This window comes from Pan troglodytes, chromosome X, assembly GCF_028858775.2.
Source record: "Pan troglodytes isolate AG18354 chromosome X, NHGRI_mPanTro3-v2.0_pri, whole genome shotgun sequence".
NCBI classification, from domain to species: domain Eukaryota; kingdom Metazoa; phylum Chordata; class Mammalia; order Primates; family Hominidae; genus Pan; species Pan troglodytes.
The window spans coordinates 53,615,645-53,630,358 of NC_072421.2; the positions used below are offsets into that span (position 1 = coordinate 53,615,645).

Sequence of the window (14,714 nt, forward strand, 5' to 3'; positions counted from 1 at the left end):
ACATATATATGGATGCACACAAGTCTATCATTGTGCTAGCACCGAAACCCTAAAAAAGGCCAGCAAAGCAGCATACATTTCTAGGATAACATGTGACAGAGGATGTTATGTGAAACCACACATTCGGTGCTAATTAGCACAGAAACTACCACGTGCTACCAATCCACAACCAGACTATCCTTCAAATGGGTCCATCCCAGTTATCTGATACTGGGTTGTCTTTATACTGTCCAGGAAGACATAATAGATCTTTTTAAAGCCAGCAGCTTAGGACCACAGGCCCAATTTCTTACCCAATGCTACCAGCTCCAGAAATTACAATGCTTTCCTTTAGGGTCTTTAGAAGACTGCTGTTTTAATGCCCCAGCAAAAGCTGGTGCTATAGGCATAAGGTGGTGTTAAGGAGCTTCCAATAATGACCAGAGCCAAAGTAAATCAAAGACCCGGGGCCCAACGGTCTCAGGTCAGCTTTCTACTTCAACATTTCACCTGTGCCTAAGTTTTCTGGTTGGGATCTATATCATTTCATAGTACATGGCATCCTGGCCCTGCCCCCACCCCTCTTTTAATACAGTACAAACACATTTACTGAGCATCTACTAAGCATATCACCCATGCTCCTCTGCAAAGCAGCCAGCATTGAGGCAAGGATCTAAAGTACTCACCCACCCACACCACCTGGCAAGGGTTTGGTTCAGCGCCGCAACAGGGAAATGCTGGGTGATCTGCCTCCCTACCTGCATCTCTTGTGAACTGAGCACCTCAGGCTGCCCAGCAATCACCACTGAGTCGGTTTCAGCCTCCCCATCCATGATATCCCCATCTGCCACCTCTGTCTGAGTGACATCATGATCCTCCTCCTGCACTTCTGCTTCCCCAGGCTCGCCTGAAACAATCAACCAACCAGCAAAATAATCAAAGAGTGCCTATGTGCTGGGCACCATGAGGCAAGCGCAAAGACAATAAGGTCCCTTCCTTGGGCAAGTTTGTTAAGTTCTCAGAGAATAAACGAATGGGTGACAAAGGAAAAGACAAGGCTACGTGTGAGGATAGCCAAACAAGGCTGCATTTTGAAGGAATTCTTTGTGGGGCAGATTCCCACGCCACTATGACAGATCTCTGGAAGGCCAGCAAGTTCCCAGGGAAACACCACCAAGCCAGAACAGTTGTGATCCCAGGCCCATAAAGCAACTACTCCCACCTCTCCAGTCCATTGGCTCTGATTCCCTACCTGGGTCCTGCTGGTTGCTACTGGAATCTTGAGAGGCTCCTTGGGCATCCTGCTCAGACTTGTTCTTGCTAGAAGCACTCTTGCTGCCAAAAAGGCTACTGGGCTGGTTCACAATCCGGGAAAGTGTTTCCAAAGGCTTCAGAGCAGCATTGACTGTGTTGGCCATGTTGGGACTGAGATAAGGGAAGATAAAGAGATGGACTGAGCACAGAAATACTAGGTGTCTATCTTCTAAGTGACACTAAGCTTCTTACAATGGAATCTACTAAGAGAAAAGGGGCATAAGGTCGTACAACTAACACTCTACTTTTGTTTAGAAAAAAAAAATTTTGACTTAAATGTCTTCAAGGAACCCACCCTAAAAGCAAGAGTTAAATCAATGCCATATTTCATGGGGCCATGGAAAGCACATGAGTAACAAATTCTTGACTGGAAATCAGAATGTATTCTGGATGACCACATGCAAGCAAGCCACTTCTCAGATGTACTCAGGATTTTTTTTTTTAAAACCACCAGCATTTAGTCCCCAAACCCTAAAAGCTCAAAGGAAGGAACATGATAAAAGTTTTCTTTTTTTTTTTTGGAGACAGGGTCTCGCTGCGTCACCCACGCTGGAGTACATTGGCACAATCTCAGCTCACTGCAACCTCCACCTCCCAGGCTCAAGTGATCCTCCCACCTCAGGTTTCCAAGTCGCTGGGACTACAGGCGTGAGCCACCATGCCCAGCTAATTTTTCTATTTTTTGTAGAGATGGGGTTTCGCCATGTTGCTCATGCTGATCTCGAACTCGTAAGCTCAGGCAACCTGCCCTCCTCGCCCGGCTGATAACAGTTTGAAGTCCTGTGAATTTCAAATTATACTCTGTAGGGCTTCCTAGAGTTCAATAAAAGTACAATAGGGGCTGCAGTTGGGAGGTGTGGTGTGATTTCTAAGTGTAATAAGGTGTGTGAGACCAACCAGGTGCCCACTAACACCAGAGCAGCTCTGCTTTATGTGTGTATTTATGTGTGAGTCTATGTATGTATGTATGTATGTATGTATGTATGTATGTATGTATGTGTGTGTGTATATATATATATATGCTCACTAGTAGTACCAAGATGGCAGTCTCTGATATCACATCACACTAAAAGTAACCAAGACTCATCAGAACAAGTGATCCCAGGAATAGGGCAAGGAAGGGATAAGGTAAGCCTGGGATATCTCATTGTGCCAAAAAGCTTTCAAAAATTAATGGGACAGCTGGGCGTGATGGCTCACACCTGTAATCCCAGCACTGTGGGAGGCTGAGATGGGAGGATTGCTTGAGCCTAGCCTGAGCAACATAGTGAGACCCTGTTTCTATAAAGAGGAAAAATAACAACAAAAATGGGGAGAAAAAATTAATGGGATCATTACCACAGGCCCAGCTGAGTATCAGAAAGAATAATGATAGTAATGGAATTATTCATTACAAAGTGGAAATCTAACAGAAACCACCCTCCCACCTCAGCCTCCCAAAAAGCTGGGACGACAGGCGTACATGCCCAGCTAATTATTGTATTTTTTTGCAGAGACAGGGTCCCACTATGTTGCCCAGGTTGGCCTCGAACTCCTAGGCTCAAGTGATCCACCAGCCTCGGCTGTGATCAAATTTAGCATCACAAGTATTGGGACCAAGTGGTATTCACCTGTCTCCTGACGTGATGTGAGAAGGGCAAATATCACCCATGTAGTATTTTTGCCAAAAATGTTTAACCTGACCCTAACCATTAAGGGAGCAATTACATCAATGTAGACTGTGAGATGTTCTATAAGACACCAAGCCTGGATTCATCAAAACAGGAAAATGTCATAAAAAAAAAAATGTGACAACCAAATGCAACATGTGATACTCACTGAATCCCGGATCAAAACACTCTCCCTCAGAGTATAAAGACATAATTGAAATAACTGGGAGTATGTGTATATAAAATTGTATAAATTTAGTATTATTATATTATTGGTAAATTTTTTGGATATGACAATGGAACTGTACCCATATAAAGGAATATTTGTTCTTAGGAGACAGATGATCAAGTACTTAGAGGTAAAGTTTTACAGTGTTTTCAACTAATTTCAAATGATTCAGCTCCTGAAAGGACAGGAAGGGAAGAAATAAAGCAAAATGTTCAGCAGTGGTTAATCTAGGTAGACACATGGTGTTCATTACAGTACTGTGAGTTTGACATTTATAAATGTTTCAAAAAATTGATAGGTTTGTAGCAAAAGGACAATTTAGTCATCTTGAAGGGGCCACATAGGTCAAAGGTGTAATAATTTGAGCATGAAAAAGTGACTGCAGTGATCCAAATAAATTCAATCACTAGTTTCAAAACAAAACAAACATGAAAAGTCGAGTCCATAATACGACTTAAAAAATAGAAAGCCAGAAAAAAACCTACATTTGAATCTCAAATGTAAATAGAAAGAAATTAAGTTTTTATACTGCCTTTATAATAGAAATTATATTTTAGCACAACCAGACATTCCCTGTGAGGCTAACACAGAAAAATGCCAGTTAATAATGTATTCGAAATGAGAAATTAGAAAGCTTTTATTCATAAGCCTCAAACAAATTAATTGATCCAGGCAAGAATTATCAACTGATGTTAAGCCTATTATTTAGGTATATGATTGATAGTGCAGACATTTGTAAAGTGCCAAAATAACAGAGATGACTTTCTAGTAAGAACAAAAAGTGACAATTATCATGGGAGATGTGTCTCCCATGATACAATATGAGCTATACATCACCTAGGCTACACATTTCAGCCCAAAATGTTTAAACTGCTTCAATAAGCCTCTAAAGCCTCTAGACCTAACTAGAAGTTTACAGAAAATATCAGGAAGTAAAGGATTAAGTTAAACTACACTGCAAGGAAGCAACTGCACCAAGTTTAGAAGGCAAAAACACGGTCGCTTCAACAAGCTAGAATCATGAACAACAAAAACAAAATAAAGATCGAAATAATGAAAAAAAATTGTTTTAGAATAAGAGAGATTCAGAAAACATAGCCAGATGTAATACAAGTCCTTAATTGGATTCTGGTTTGGAGAAAAATGCTTAATTATGGATTTGGGCATTAGGTAGGATGAAACTTATTTTCATAGCAAGGAAGTGACCAGTAACTGAAAATAAAAACGAAAATGCCCCAAATTTCCCCCAACACAATAGCATGTATCACATCATGTTAGTAAAGAATACATTATTTATGCATGCAAAGAAAAACACTGAATAATAAACCAATAAGGTAATCATGGTATCTGGGTGGTAGGAATACAGTGTCTACTTCTTATTTTTACTCATCTGTATTTCTTATAATATACATATAATCTTCTAATAAGTGGTAATTTTTAAAGTGGGGGGAAGCTTGAAAAAAAAATCACTATTATAGTTCAACTCTTGAGTTTATAGCAAGTAAGAACCAAGGCTTTAAGAAAGACAAGTGCTAAAAGCCACAATAAGAAAGACTTGGGTCTCCCACTTGTACCCAAAGTTTTCCCACTACACCAGCTACCTCAACATCATTCATGTAGTGAGGCTGAAGAGAAGGAAAAGCCTGGGGCTGGGGCATGATTTTACCTGGACAGGTCTAAGCTGTGAGGTACTCTGGCCAGGTCATTAACCAGTCCCTTCTTCAGGAAAAGCCGAATGATGTTGTTCATGCCATTGTGCTGGGTCTTCGCTGTGGCACTGCTGTAGAAGCTGGAGGTGGAGGGGCAGGACTCCATGATAGTACTGATGATACACATCACTGCCTGAAGCCTGGGAGAGAAGTTTTGACATCTCTATCATATGAATATAGCCATTTCTCAGGCCAAGTCTTCACAAAATAGCCTCAGATAACCCTCCTGTAACCTTTGTATTTCCTTCTGGAAATAACATCTAAATAAACAGGTGAGAACACACTCCCTAAGGTGATAGCATTCGTTTTCTCTTTTTTAGACAGGGTCTCACTCTGTAGCAGGGTGGAGTACAGTGGCGCAGTCCTGGCTCACTGCAACCTTCCTGGGCTGAAGTGACACTCCCACCTCAGCCTCCCGAGTAGCTGGGACTACGGGCGCGTGCCACTACGCCCAGCTAATTTTTTGTAGAGACAGGGTTTCGCCATGTTGCCCAGGCTGGTCTTCAACTCCTACTCCTGGGCTCAGGCAATCCACCGGCCTTGGCCTCCCAAAGCACTGGGATTACAGACGTGAGCCACCGTGCCCAGCCCCTACTTTAAATAAAATTTAAAATATAAGATCAAATAACCTGCTCAACTTCCTTGAAGACCTTAAAAATACACTTAACATTTCCCTTTGTTTTCTCTAGGTTTACCCACTTACTCTAATGGTAATCAGTGCTCTGGGTATTTTCAACCGCCAGAACTATTTGAGCGGACCAGAGAGTATATGATGCCAGTATGACAAAAAGTTTTGTTCAAGTGCAAAACCACCCATGGACTAAGAAAAAGAATAAGGGGATGTTCTTGGCTATTAGCCCTGGGACAGGTATGAATCTTACCTGGCATGTTTCTCTGTACTCTCAGCCATAGCCAGTGCCCGTCCAAGGGCTGCTTTTACTTCATTCACTAGGGCCACCTGGGCATCTGTGCCACTCCCTGCAGCAGCCAGGCTTGCGAGGAACAGGCGGGCCAGGGCAGGGGTGTCCTTGTCTTCTGCATTCTGGGTATGTGGGAGCAGGTGGTCCAGAACAAAAGCTAGCACACTGCAGTCCTGAAAAGTCATGAATCACGACATTTACTTACAAGCACAATTATGCCATATCATTTGCACAGGACCAAAGATACACACACACATAGTATTTCCTTAAGTCACCCAATGAGTGATTATTAGGTCCACTTTATAGATGAAGAAGCCAAGGCTCAAAGATACAAGCAAGTAAGGAGCAAACCCAGATTTTAGAAAACTTCCAAATGCCACCCATTTCCCACTGCACAGCTTATACACTGTTATGTAGATGTCATGTATTTTTAAAAACATTTTTTAAAAACTTTATTTTTATTAAAATGTTTTTAAGGAGATGAGGTCTTGCTATATTGCCCAGGCCAGAGTACAGTGGCTATTCACAGGCATGATCATCGCACACCACAGCCTCAAACCCCTGTGTGTGTGTTCTCACACCTCAGCCTTCCAAGTAGCTGAGACTACAGGCATGTGCAAGTGGCTTGCACAGAAGAATTTAATCAAGGGCTGAGGATTCAAACCTTGATTCCTAATTAAGTGCTATAAACCCTTCAGTGTTCAATTAAATTGAAATTATTTACTGACACCTACAATGTGCCCAGGACCCTGTGCTACAATAGAAGCTGGTAAGAGCTGAGCAAGAGACAGCAGAGTCACAGAAACTAATATGCAAAAATATTTAATGCAAGGTTATTTAAAGTAACGAAAAAGGCTCAATAGAGGAAGGAAATTAAGTCAGACTCTTCTTTTTTCTCTAACTACAATTCCTGCCTAGACAATTCCTTATCTTAGAAACAAATTCTATTGTCATTCAAGCAAATTTTGGATGAAAATACACTGAACATTTTTGGAACTACATAGGTGACAGTTGCACAACACTGCGAATGTACTAAATGCCACTCAACAGTACACTTTAAAATGGTTGACTTTATGTAAATTTTACCTCAATAAAGAAAATGCATTGAATAATTTGAGAGTCTGAGAAACTGAATAAAGTGACCTTGTCAAAACAAAACAATTAGAAATAACAATTAATTTCCCAGTAGTGAATACATACAAAGTTAAAACTATTTTCTCAATAACCACGTAGAAAGGACTTAGCTTTGGAATCATAGCCCTAGCTTCCAATTTTAGCTCTGCTACTCTGTAGTATGGTCCCAGGCAAGTTACTTACCTCTTTGAGCCTTCTCTCCTCTATTAAAGAGATCACTATCAACAACCTTGCAGTGTGGAGGTGAGGATTAACAATAGTATTTATAAAGCACTTACCAATACCCAGTACTGGTAGGTCACTGGACACATATTAGGCAGATACTTAATAAATTTGTAATTAAATATGTTAATCCACAGGTAATACTATTATACATTATGAATACAACTGGCATAAATGAGTTAAAGCTTTGGAATAAAGCCTGGCTAGGTGTGATGGCTCATGCCTGTAATCCTAGCACTTTGGGAGGCTGAGGCGGGAGGATCACTTGAGGCCAGAAGTTTGAGACCAGCCTGGGCAATATAGCAAGACCTCAAAAAAATAAAATTAGCTGGGCGTGGTAGCATGTGCCTATAGGTCCCAGCTACTTGAGAGGCTAAGGTGGGAGGATCACTTGAGCCTAGGAGTTCAAAGCTGCAGTGAGCTATGATTGTGCCACTGCATTCTAGCCTGGGAGACAAAGTGAGACTCTTAAAAAAAGGAAGCCTATTTATGTATTTATAGGACTTATGTCCAGAATATATTTTAAAAACTCAATAGGAAAATAGAGTAAAAGAGCTGAATAGACATTTCCCAAAAGAGAATGAACAAATGGCCAATAAAGACATGAAAAAAATGGTCAACAGGGAAATGTAAATTTTAACTATAATGCAATACCACTACAAACCCATTAAAATCGGTAAAATGAAAAAACACCAACTGTTGATCTCCCATATGCTGCTGGTAATAATATAAACTGACCTGGCCACTCTGGAAAACTTTTAGCATTAGCAGAACAACTATCATACTCTAGAGCTCAGCAACTCTTACTCTTAGGCATATACTACCCAACAGAAATTGGGTAGTTCACGAACTTATATATATGCATAAGAATGCTCATAGCAGCACTATCTGTGATAGCTCCAAAGGCAAAATTACCCAAATGTTTATTAGCAGTAGAATGGGTAAAAGATGTATTTGTTTTGGTACATGGTACATTCCACAGTGGAATTTTATACAGATGAAAATAAACTTCACCTGCACACAAAATGAATCAAGTATGTTAAGCAAAAGAAGCCAGGCAAAAAAGAGAGTACATTCTATGAGATTCCATTTACATGAACTACAAAACCAAATTACGGCACTAGAACTCAAGATAATGGTTATCTTGAGTGAAGGTGAAATGGTTGGGAGGAGATGCACTAAAGAACAAGGAGGGCAGCTTCTAGGGAGCTTGTAATGCTTTATTTAACTTGGCTAGTGGTTACCTAGGAAAAACAGACTATTTAAGATTTGTGTATTTTTCTATGTATATTAAACTTGGATTAAAGTAAGAATAGCTTTAAAAATGGCGGTTGCTTTCAAAGACGGCAACACTAGTGCCCCTACTCACTCTCAGACCCTTTTGCCACTTACTAACCATAAGATTACAATGTGATCCACAAAACAAGGCACCCTTATGGGAAAAAATATTTGGGCACCCATTTTACATATGTGGGAACATGTGATACAGTTTCTCAAAATGCCCCACTCACTTAAAAAATCTAACCTGAGGATAATTCTGCATCAGGACACTTCATTCTTTTCCACAGCTCTACTAATGAACATTTAAGGCTTTTCCTTTATTTTTATTACCAATACTGCTACCACATCTGGTGTCTTTGCACATGTGTGAGTACATCTGGAAGATGAACACCTATATTCTTATTTATATGGTTTATTCAACTGTCCTTTAGACACTTTTACTTAGATGTCCCACAGATACTTCTCAAAACTCCTCATTTTCTCTTCAAACCTTCCCCACCCCATTCTATTTTCTTGTTAGATGCCAACCCATAAAAGCAATTAAAAAAACCCCCACAAATCAAGAAACATCCTTGAGTCTTAATTTCCTTTTTCATCTTCCAAACCCAATTCTTGTCCATTTGTACCTTAAAAATATTTCTTCAACTCACCCATTTTCCTCCAACTTCACCAAGATCGTACGTTACTAGATTACTCTATCAGATTCCTAACTGTTCTCTCTGACTCCAGTCTTCCCTCTTCAATCTCCACAATGCATAACGAGGGACTTTCAATAGAACAAATCTCATTAACTCTCTCTCTCAGTGAACCTAATGAAAAAAGGCCTAGCTCTTTCAGGTTTTTTTTGAGACGGAGTTTCGCTCTTATCACCCAGGCAGGTGTACGATGGTGCGATCTTGGCTCACTGCAATCTCTGCCTCCTGGGTTCAAGTGATTCCCTTGCCTCAGCCTCCCGAATAGCTGGAATTACAGATGTCCGCCACCACGCCCGGCTAATTTTTTTTTGTATTTTGAGTAGAGATGGGGTTTTGCCATGTTGGCCAGGCTGATCTCGAACTCCTGACCTCAGGTGATCCGCCTGCTTCAGCCTCCCAAAGTGCTGGGATTACAGGCGTGAGCCACTGCACCCGGCCTTGCATGTCTGAAGATGCCTCTTCTCACTGATTACTTGGGTTAGCACTTAGCATGCACAGCTTCCCAGGAGTGTCTGACACAGGCGGTACCCAAATGATGGAAGTACAGTGTAACAACTTAAATAGAAGTTGGAAATATTACCTCTTTGATCAGTTCAGACTGGCCCACAGTGTAGCTGTAGTTGGCAATCAGGGTGGCAATACCAACATAGGACCTCACCAACTCTGCCAGAAGACGAAGGATAGTGGAGGTAGGCATTAAAGGTTTGCTGCCCTTGCCTTTCTGTTTGCCTTCCTCAGAGGCCCGGTCCCCTTCTTTATCTTTCTTCCCATCTCGAGACTCCTCTGGAGTTGAAGCTGTTGAGAAAAGTCAAACACTGGTTCAATTCCACACTGGAACACTGGCAAAATCAAGTCTTAGGTGGAAAAGAATGCTATTTCTCCTCCACTTTAAGCCACCTGTACAAACTGAATGCTCTCGTGACACTGCAGTGCAAGAGCAGAGAACCAGGATAACTCAGGTCTCAGATTTATGTGGTTACAGTACAACAGGGATGCTCTGCCCAACTATTTGTGCATTTCCCTCCATTTCCCTCCTTTTACATACTCCAGAAACACTCTACTAACAGTTCTTCAAACATGTCTTGCTCCCTTACTTCTTTCTTCCGTCTGCCTAGCACACTTTTATCTAGTTCAGCTCAAATGCTGACCTCCTCCATAAATGCTTTCCTGTCTCATCTAGACATACTGTGAGATACTTTACATGTCCATTATATCTTATCCAAGTATGCCTTCATTCTGGCAGTTATCCTGCATTATAACTCTTGCAGGTCTCAGTCACTGGACAAAGTACTTTAAGTACAGGGAACAAATCTGATCCATTTTGGTGTCCAATATAGTCTGCCACATAGTGGGTAATGCTTCCCTTGAATCAGCACCATCATCCACACTATACACTACATATGGCCAGTAAACCCAGTAAAATGAGTTAACCAATTATTTCACTAATATTAGCCTTTTAAATTTATCTCCAGGAACTAGTATGATTTTAAACAAAATGTCTCCTAAATTGGATCACAAAGACCTTTCCTATCTAAGGAGAAGCAGCTCTTTAAAGGTCTCATTAGACTTACTCCCAGGGACATTTTTCTAGTTCATGGTGAATAGTCAATGGGCTCTGTTAACATTGCTGGAAGACAGGCATCCACCACGTAAAGCATGTAACTAGAATAGTATCACTGGCATAAAATCTCTATAAGCCAGTTTTTAGAAACCCCCCAAATAATTATGGCGTGATTTAAAAAGTAAAACTAAAATTTGTTACCACAGCAACCATTACTAGGTTGGTTAACTTACAGTTCCATTAACTTTAGCATATAGAGACCCTTTATTACAGAACACTGAGCTCACCTGAGAAAGTTCACTTAGACCAGTAAACGTAATAATTAAGTCTGTATTCTCCTACCCCCTGCACAGGACACCTACAGTTTTTTCAAGTTGTTTTCCTAAGGAATAAGAACATGGTAGTGAGAAAAGCAAATCATTACCCTCTCCTTGGGAGGTCCCAGATGCGGAAGTCTCAGTGGAGGCACCATCTGCAGCAAAGACCTGACTCTGTAGAAGAAGAAAACTCCTGAGCTATTATGAATTTCAAAAGCACCCGTCTGCAAATGGCAGAACTCCTTCCCAGGGCACTGGCTGGGAATGCCACAGATTCTCTTTGGCCAACCTTTTAACCACCTTACACCTTTATACTATAATCTGTGGGAGGCTATTATAAATACAGTGACTGGGAGACTGTGGGGGAGGCGGGGAAGGAAAGGGAAAAGAAAAAAAATTAAAGAACAGTTCTAATCCTAGGAGAGAAAAAAAAGTCTCCAGGGACACCCCAATTTTGTCTTTACAGGCAACAGATAATTTACAGATACATCACAATTAATATCTTTGAAATTCCCCGGGGATAGCCCTAAATACTGAGACCACACAGGCATTGAAAAATGAGAAGAAAGATAAAACGCTGTTGGAATTGACTTACATTAATGGAAAAACCTGACTGCGTATCAAAGTCACTGCTCTGACGCGTAAGTGACCGGTACTGCTGGTATACATCATCACCCATGTCTTGCAGGAGCTGGCCAACCTCTTGGGTCATAACTCCAGGTTTAGGATCAGATTTATCTGCTAGGAAAACAGTAACAACCATCAAAAACAAAATAAACCTCTTCTACAATTGGACAGTGTTAAGGCCTATCTAGTCAGTCTTGGTCAATTTCACATCAAGTGGCTATGACTGTTTACATGGTGCTATTACAGATAATGTTAGAGTGCCTCACCCTAAAATTACAAAAACTAGTCTTGTGACCACAGGCAATTAACTTAGTCTCACTTTCCTAAGCTGTAACTACAAACCTTAAGTGAACATACCTGGCACTATTGCTCATGCAGTGGTAGGTCAATAAATGGTTGCCACAGCTATATAGCTGAACTATTTTGGGGAGGTGATAAGAGATAGGGTAAAGATTCTGGGGTGGTAGGAGAACCAAGGAATTCTATATGGATCAGGGTTCTGTACAGATGAAAAGCACCAAGGTCAAGACTCAGATTTCTTTTGCTTATTAAAGGCAGCATTCATCAATTTTTGGCAATTCTGTGGACCTATCAAGTAAGTATGTCCTGAATAAAATCCAGAAGGACCTTACTATAATGGAAACCTATGTTCCAAGCAAATCAATCATGACTTTCCTAATGCTTATAACATGCACCTTAACTAGGAATAAAGGTGGATGGGTGTGGTGGTCTCAACAGTTAGGAAACTCAGACACACCTCCTAATATTGCCTCCAGCTCTTCAGACAATAAAAAGGTTTTGCTTGAGTATGAAAACATTAGAGACTTCCTGGTGTCTTATTTTCAACCTCTCACAGAATGCTATTATCTCCTTTTAAATCTTTGTTCATTCTTCCCCCTGTATGGTGTGTATTCTCATATAACAGAACTCTGGCAATCTCATCCATTCAAGGTTCATTTTAGAAATCATGTACACAAAGAAATTTTCTTACCTGTGCACCCTCACTAGGTAAGGTGCCTCACCCTAAGGACTTACCACCATCCTGGTATGTCATACTATATGACTATTAGCTTCTTCACAGACATGCAATGGGTATCTTATTCATCTTGAGCCCCAGAGTATGGGCACATAGTGAGTGCTCACTAAGCCATGAGTTGGCTGAAATGACCCAGGCAAAGTAACATATCCTCTAGTGCCCAGCCTCCTGAGGTAGGCTAGCCACATACCTTCCTCTGGAGCATGGTATGCAGCCAGAGCATTCAGCATATCATAGATCACTTCCTTGATAGTATCAGGGATGACAGGCAGAGGTGAGGGCTTCAAAGGGGTGGTCTTCACCAGCTGTACAGCATTAGGGCCTTTAATTCTAAGATTCTCAAATTCATCATCTGAAGCTAAGCCAAAATGAGAGAGAAAAACCAGTCAATCATGAAGCAGTACCTAAACTAGGTTACTAACAAAGACTCAGAAGGGGGCATGTGTAATATACAAGGCTTGAGATAGGAGACCATTTTCAATTAAAGTTCAAGTACTCTACTATAAAACCTGGTTTATACTTTCCTTAAATTCCACAGGATTTAATATAGCAGTACCAAATAGTAAAGGCTTGAGTTAGAGAAAACTGGTTTTGAAATCCAGTTGTTAATTCAACAAACCTCAATTTTCTCACTCTTCAAATTTATTTTGAGGATTAAATGAGGATATAACTGAGAAATGCCCAGCACAGGGGCAGGCACATAGCTGGAACTTCCAAAATAATTTTATCCCCTTCTCAACGTTTTATTAAAAAAAAAAAAAAAAAAAAAAAAAAAAACAAATCCAACAAACCTACAGAAAAGTTCGAATAGTATAATAAACATCTATATACTTTTCATCCAGAATTACCAAGTGACTACTCCTAAATACATCTACTTGTAGCTCCTAAGATCAAGGACATATATTTTCTTTTTTATTACCAAAAAAGTCAGCAGAGGGGAGATCAAGGGTATTTTTATACAAAACTGCAATACCATTATAATACCCCCCAAATTTAACAGATACAATTACATTACCTAATACATAGCACTCAAATTTCTCCAAATCTTTTATCTGGATCCACAGCCCAACCAAGGCTGGTGGTGATTATCTCTCTAGTCTACTTTTCTCTAGAAGAAATGATCCTGTATTTTTTCTTTCATAACATTAATATTTTTGAAGAGTCTAGGCCAGTTGTCTTATATAGAACATCTCACAATTTGTATTTATCTAATTGTTTCCTCATAATTAAATACAGGTCAAACATTTCTTGGCAGGAATACACAGATGACGTCTATTTAGCACTGTGTTACACGAGACATACATCCATTTAACCCTTAATTATCATTTGATTTGTAAACCATTAACTATATGTAAAGCCTACTGCCCCACCAAAATGAGCTCTTTGAAGTGAAGGACTAGAATGAATGAGTCCTCAGTGTCTCTGGCAGGGATTACAACAGGGCAAGGCCCAGAGAAGCTACTGAAGTACCTACTAAATTGACCCAAACGATCAATTAGCCAGCAAATGTCCTAATACTTGCCTAAGGAGGCTCTTCAAGTTACAGACCTCCTCATAAATAAATTTCTGGATTTATACCAGGCCACAAACTTAATATCAAAGGCCAGGAGCAAGTGAAACTTACCAGTTCCTGAGCCTCGAGGGGCAGGAAGGGCGATGCGGATACAGCAGTTGGCCACTTCTGTGAATATGTCTGGATTGCGGCATGCGGCTGGCCCAAGGACACGAAGGATGTAGTTGATCTCCCGAGAGCCGAGGCTGCCAGACACAACACCAGAGGTAGTGCTACCAGCTCCACTTGTAGCTGCTGAGCGAACAACCTAGTAAAGAGAGAAAGAAACACTGTCGATTAAACACTACTTTCTAAAAATACAACTGCAGTCAAGAGTTACCAAGACTAAAAGCTTTTGATTTTTGGGAGAATGACATTTTATTTTTAAGTCCCGTCCCATCCCTTCTTGATTCAAAAAACCTGGCTTATAAAAAAGTTGCAGCATGTCTCAAAACTATCAATTATTAGACCAGACTGCATGTGATCTTT

The 14,714-nt window shown here is 40.5% G+C and overlaps 1 protein-coding gene across 15 annotated transcripts in view; it reads right to left on the reverse strand.

Moving 5' to 3' along the window:
- The window catches only part of HUWE1 (HECT, UBA and WWE domain containing E3 ubiquitin protein ligase 1), a 150,586-nt gene that overhangs the window by 31,040 nt on the left and 104,832 nt on the right, over positions 1 to 14,714 (reverse strand). For 11 of the 15 annotated variants that reach the window (XR_010154904.1, XR_010154903.1, XM_016942964.3 and 8 more), the window contains 9 exons: positions 14,298 to 14,493; positions 12,864 to 13,031; positions 11,606 to 11,751; positions 11,118 to 11,184; positions 9,713 to 9,927; positions 5,762 to 5,973; positions 4,838 to 5,020; positions 1,232 to 1,404; positions 738 to 886 (listed from right to left, as the gene is read on the reverse strand). Coding sequence is in view for 13 of the 15 variants with exons in the window: in XM_016942964.3 (XP_016798453.1) it covers positions 738 to 886; positions 1,232 to 1,404; positions 4,838 to 5,020; positions 5,762 to 5,973; positions 9,713 to 9,927; positions 11,118 to 11,184; positions 11,606 to 11,751; positions 12,864 to 13,031; positions 14,298 to 14,493 (1,509 nt within the window). In the remaining 2 variants the exon portion in view is untranslated. The remainder of the gene's footprint in view (positions 1 to 737; positions 887 to 1,231; positions 1,405 to 4,837; positions 5,021 to 5,761; positions 5,974 to 9,712; positions 9,928 to 11,117; positions 11,185 to 11,605; positions 11,752 to 12,863; positions 13,032 to 14,297; positions 14,494 to 14,714) is intronic. The other 4 variants (XM_063804872.1, XM_063804871.1, XM_063804868.1 and 1 more) reach the window with 1 other exon arrangement.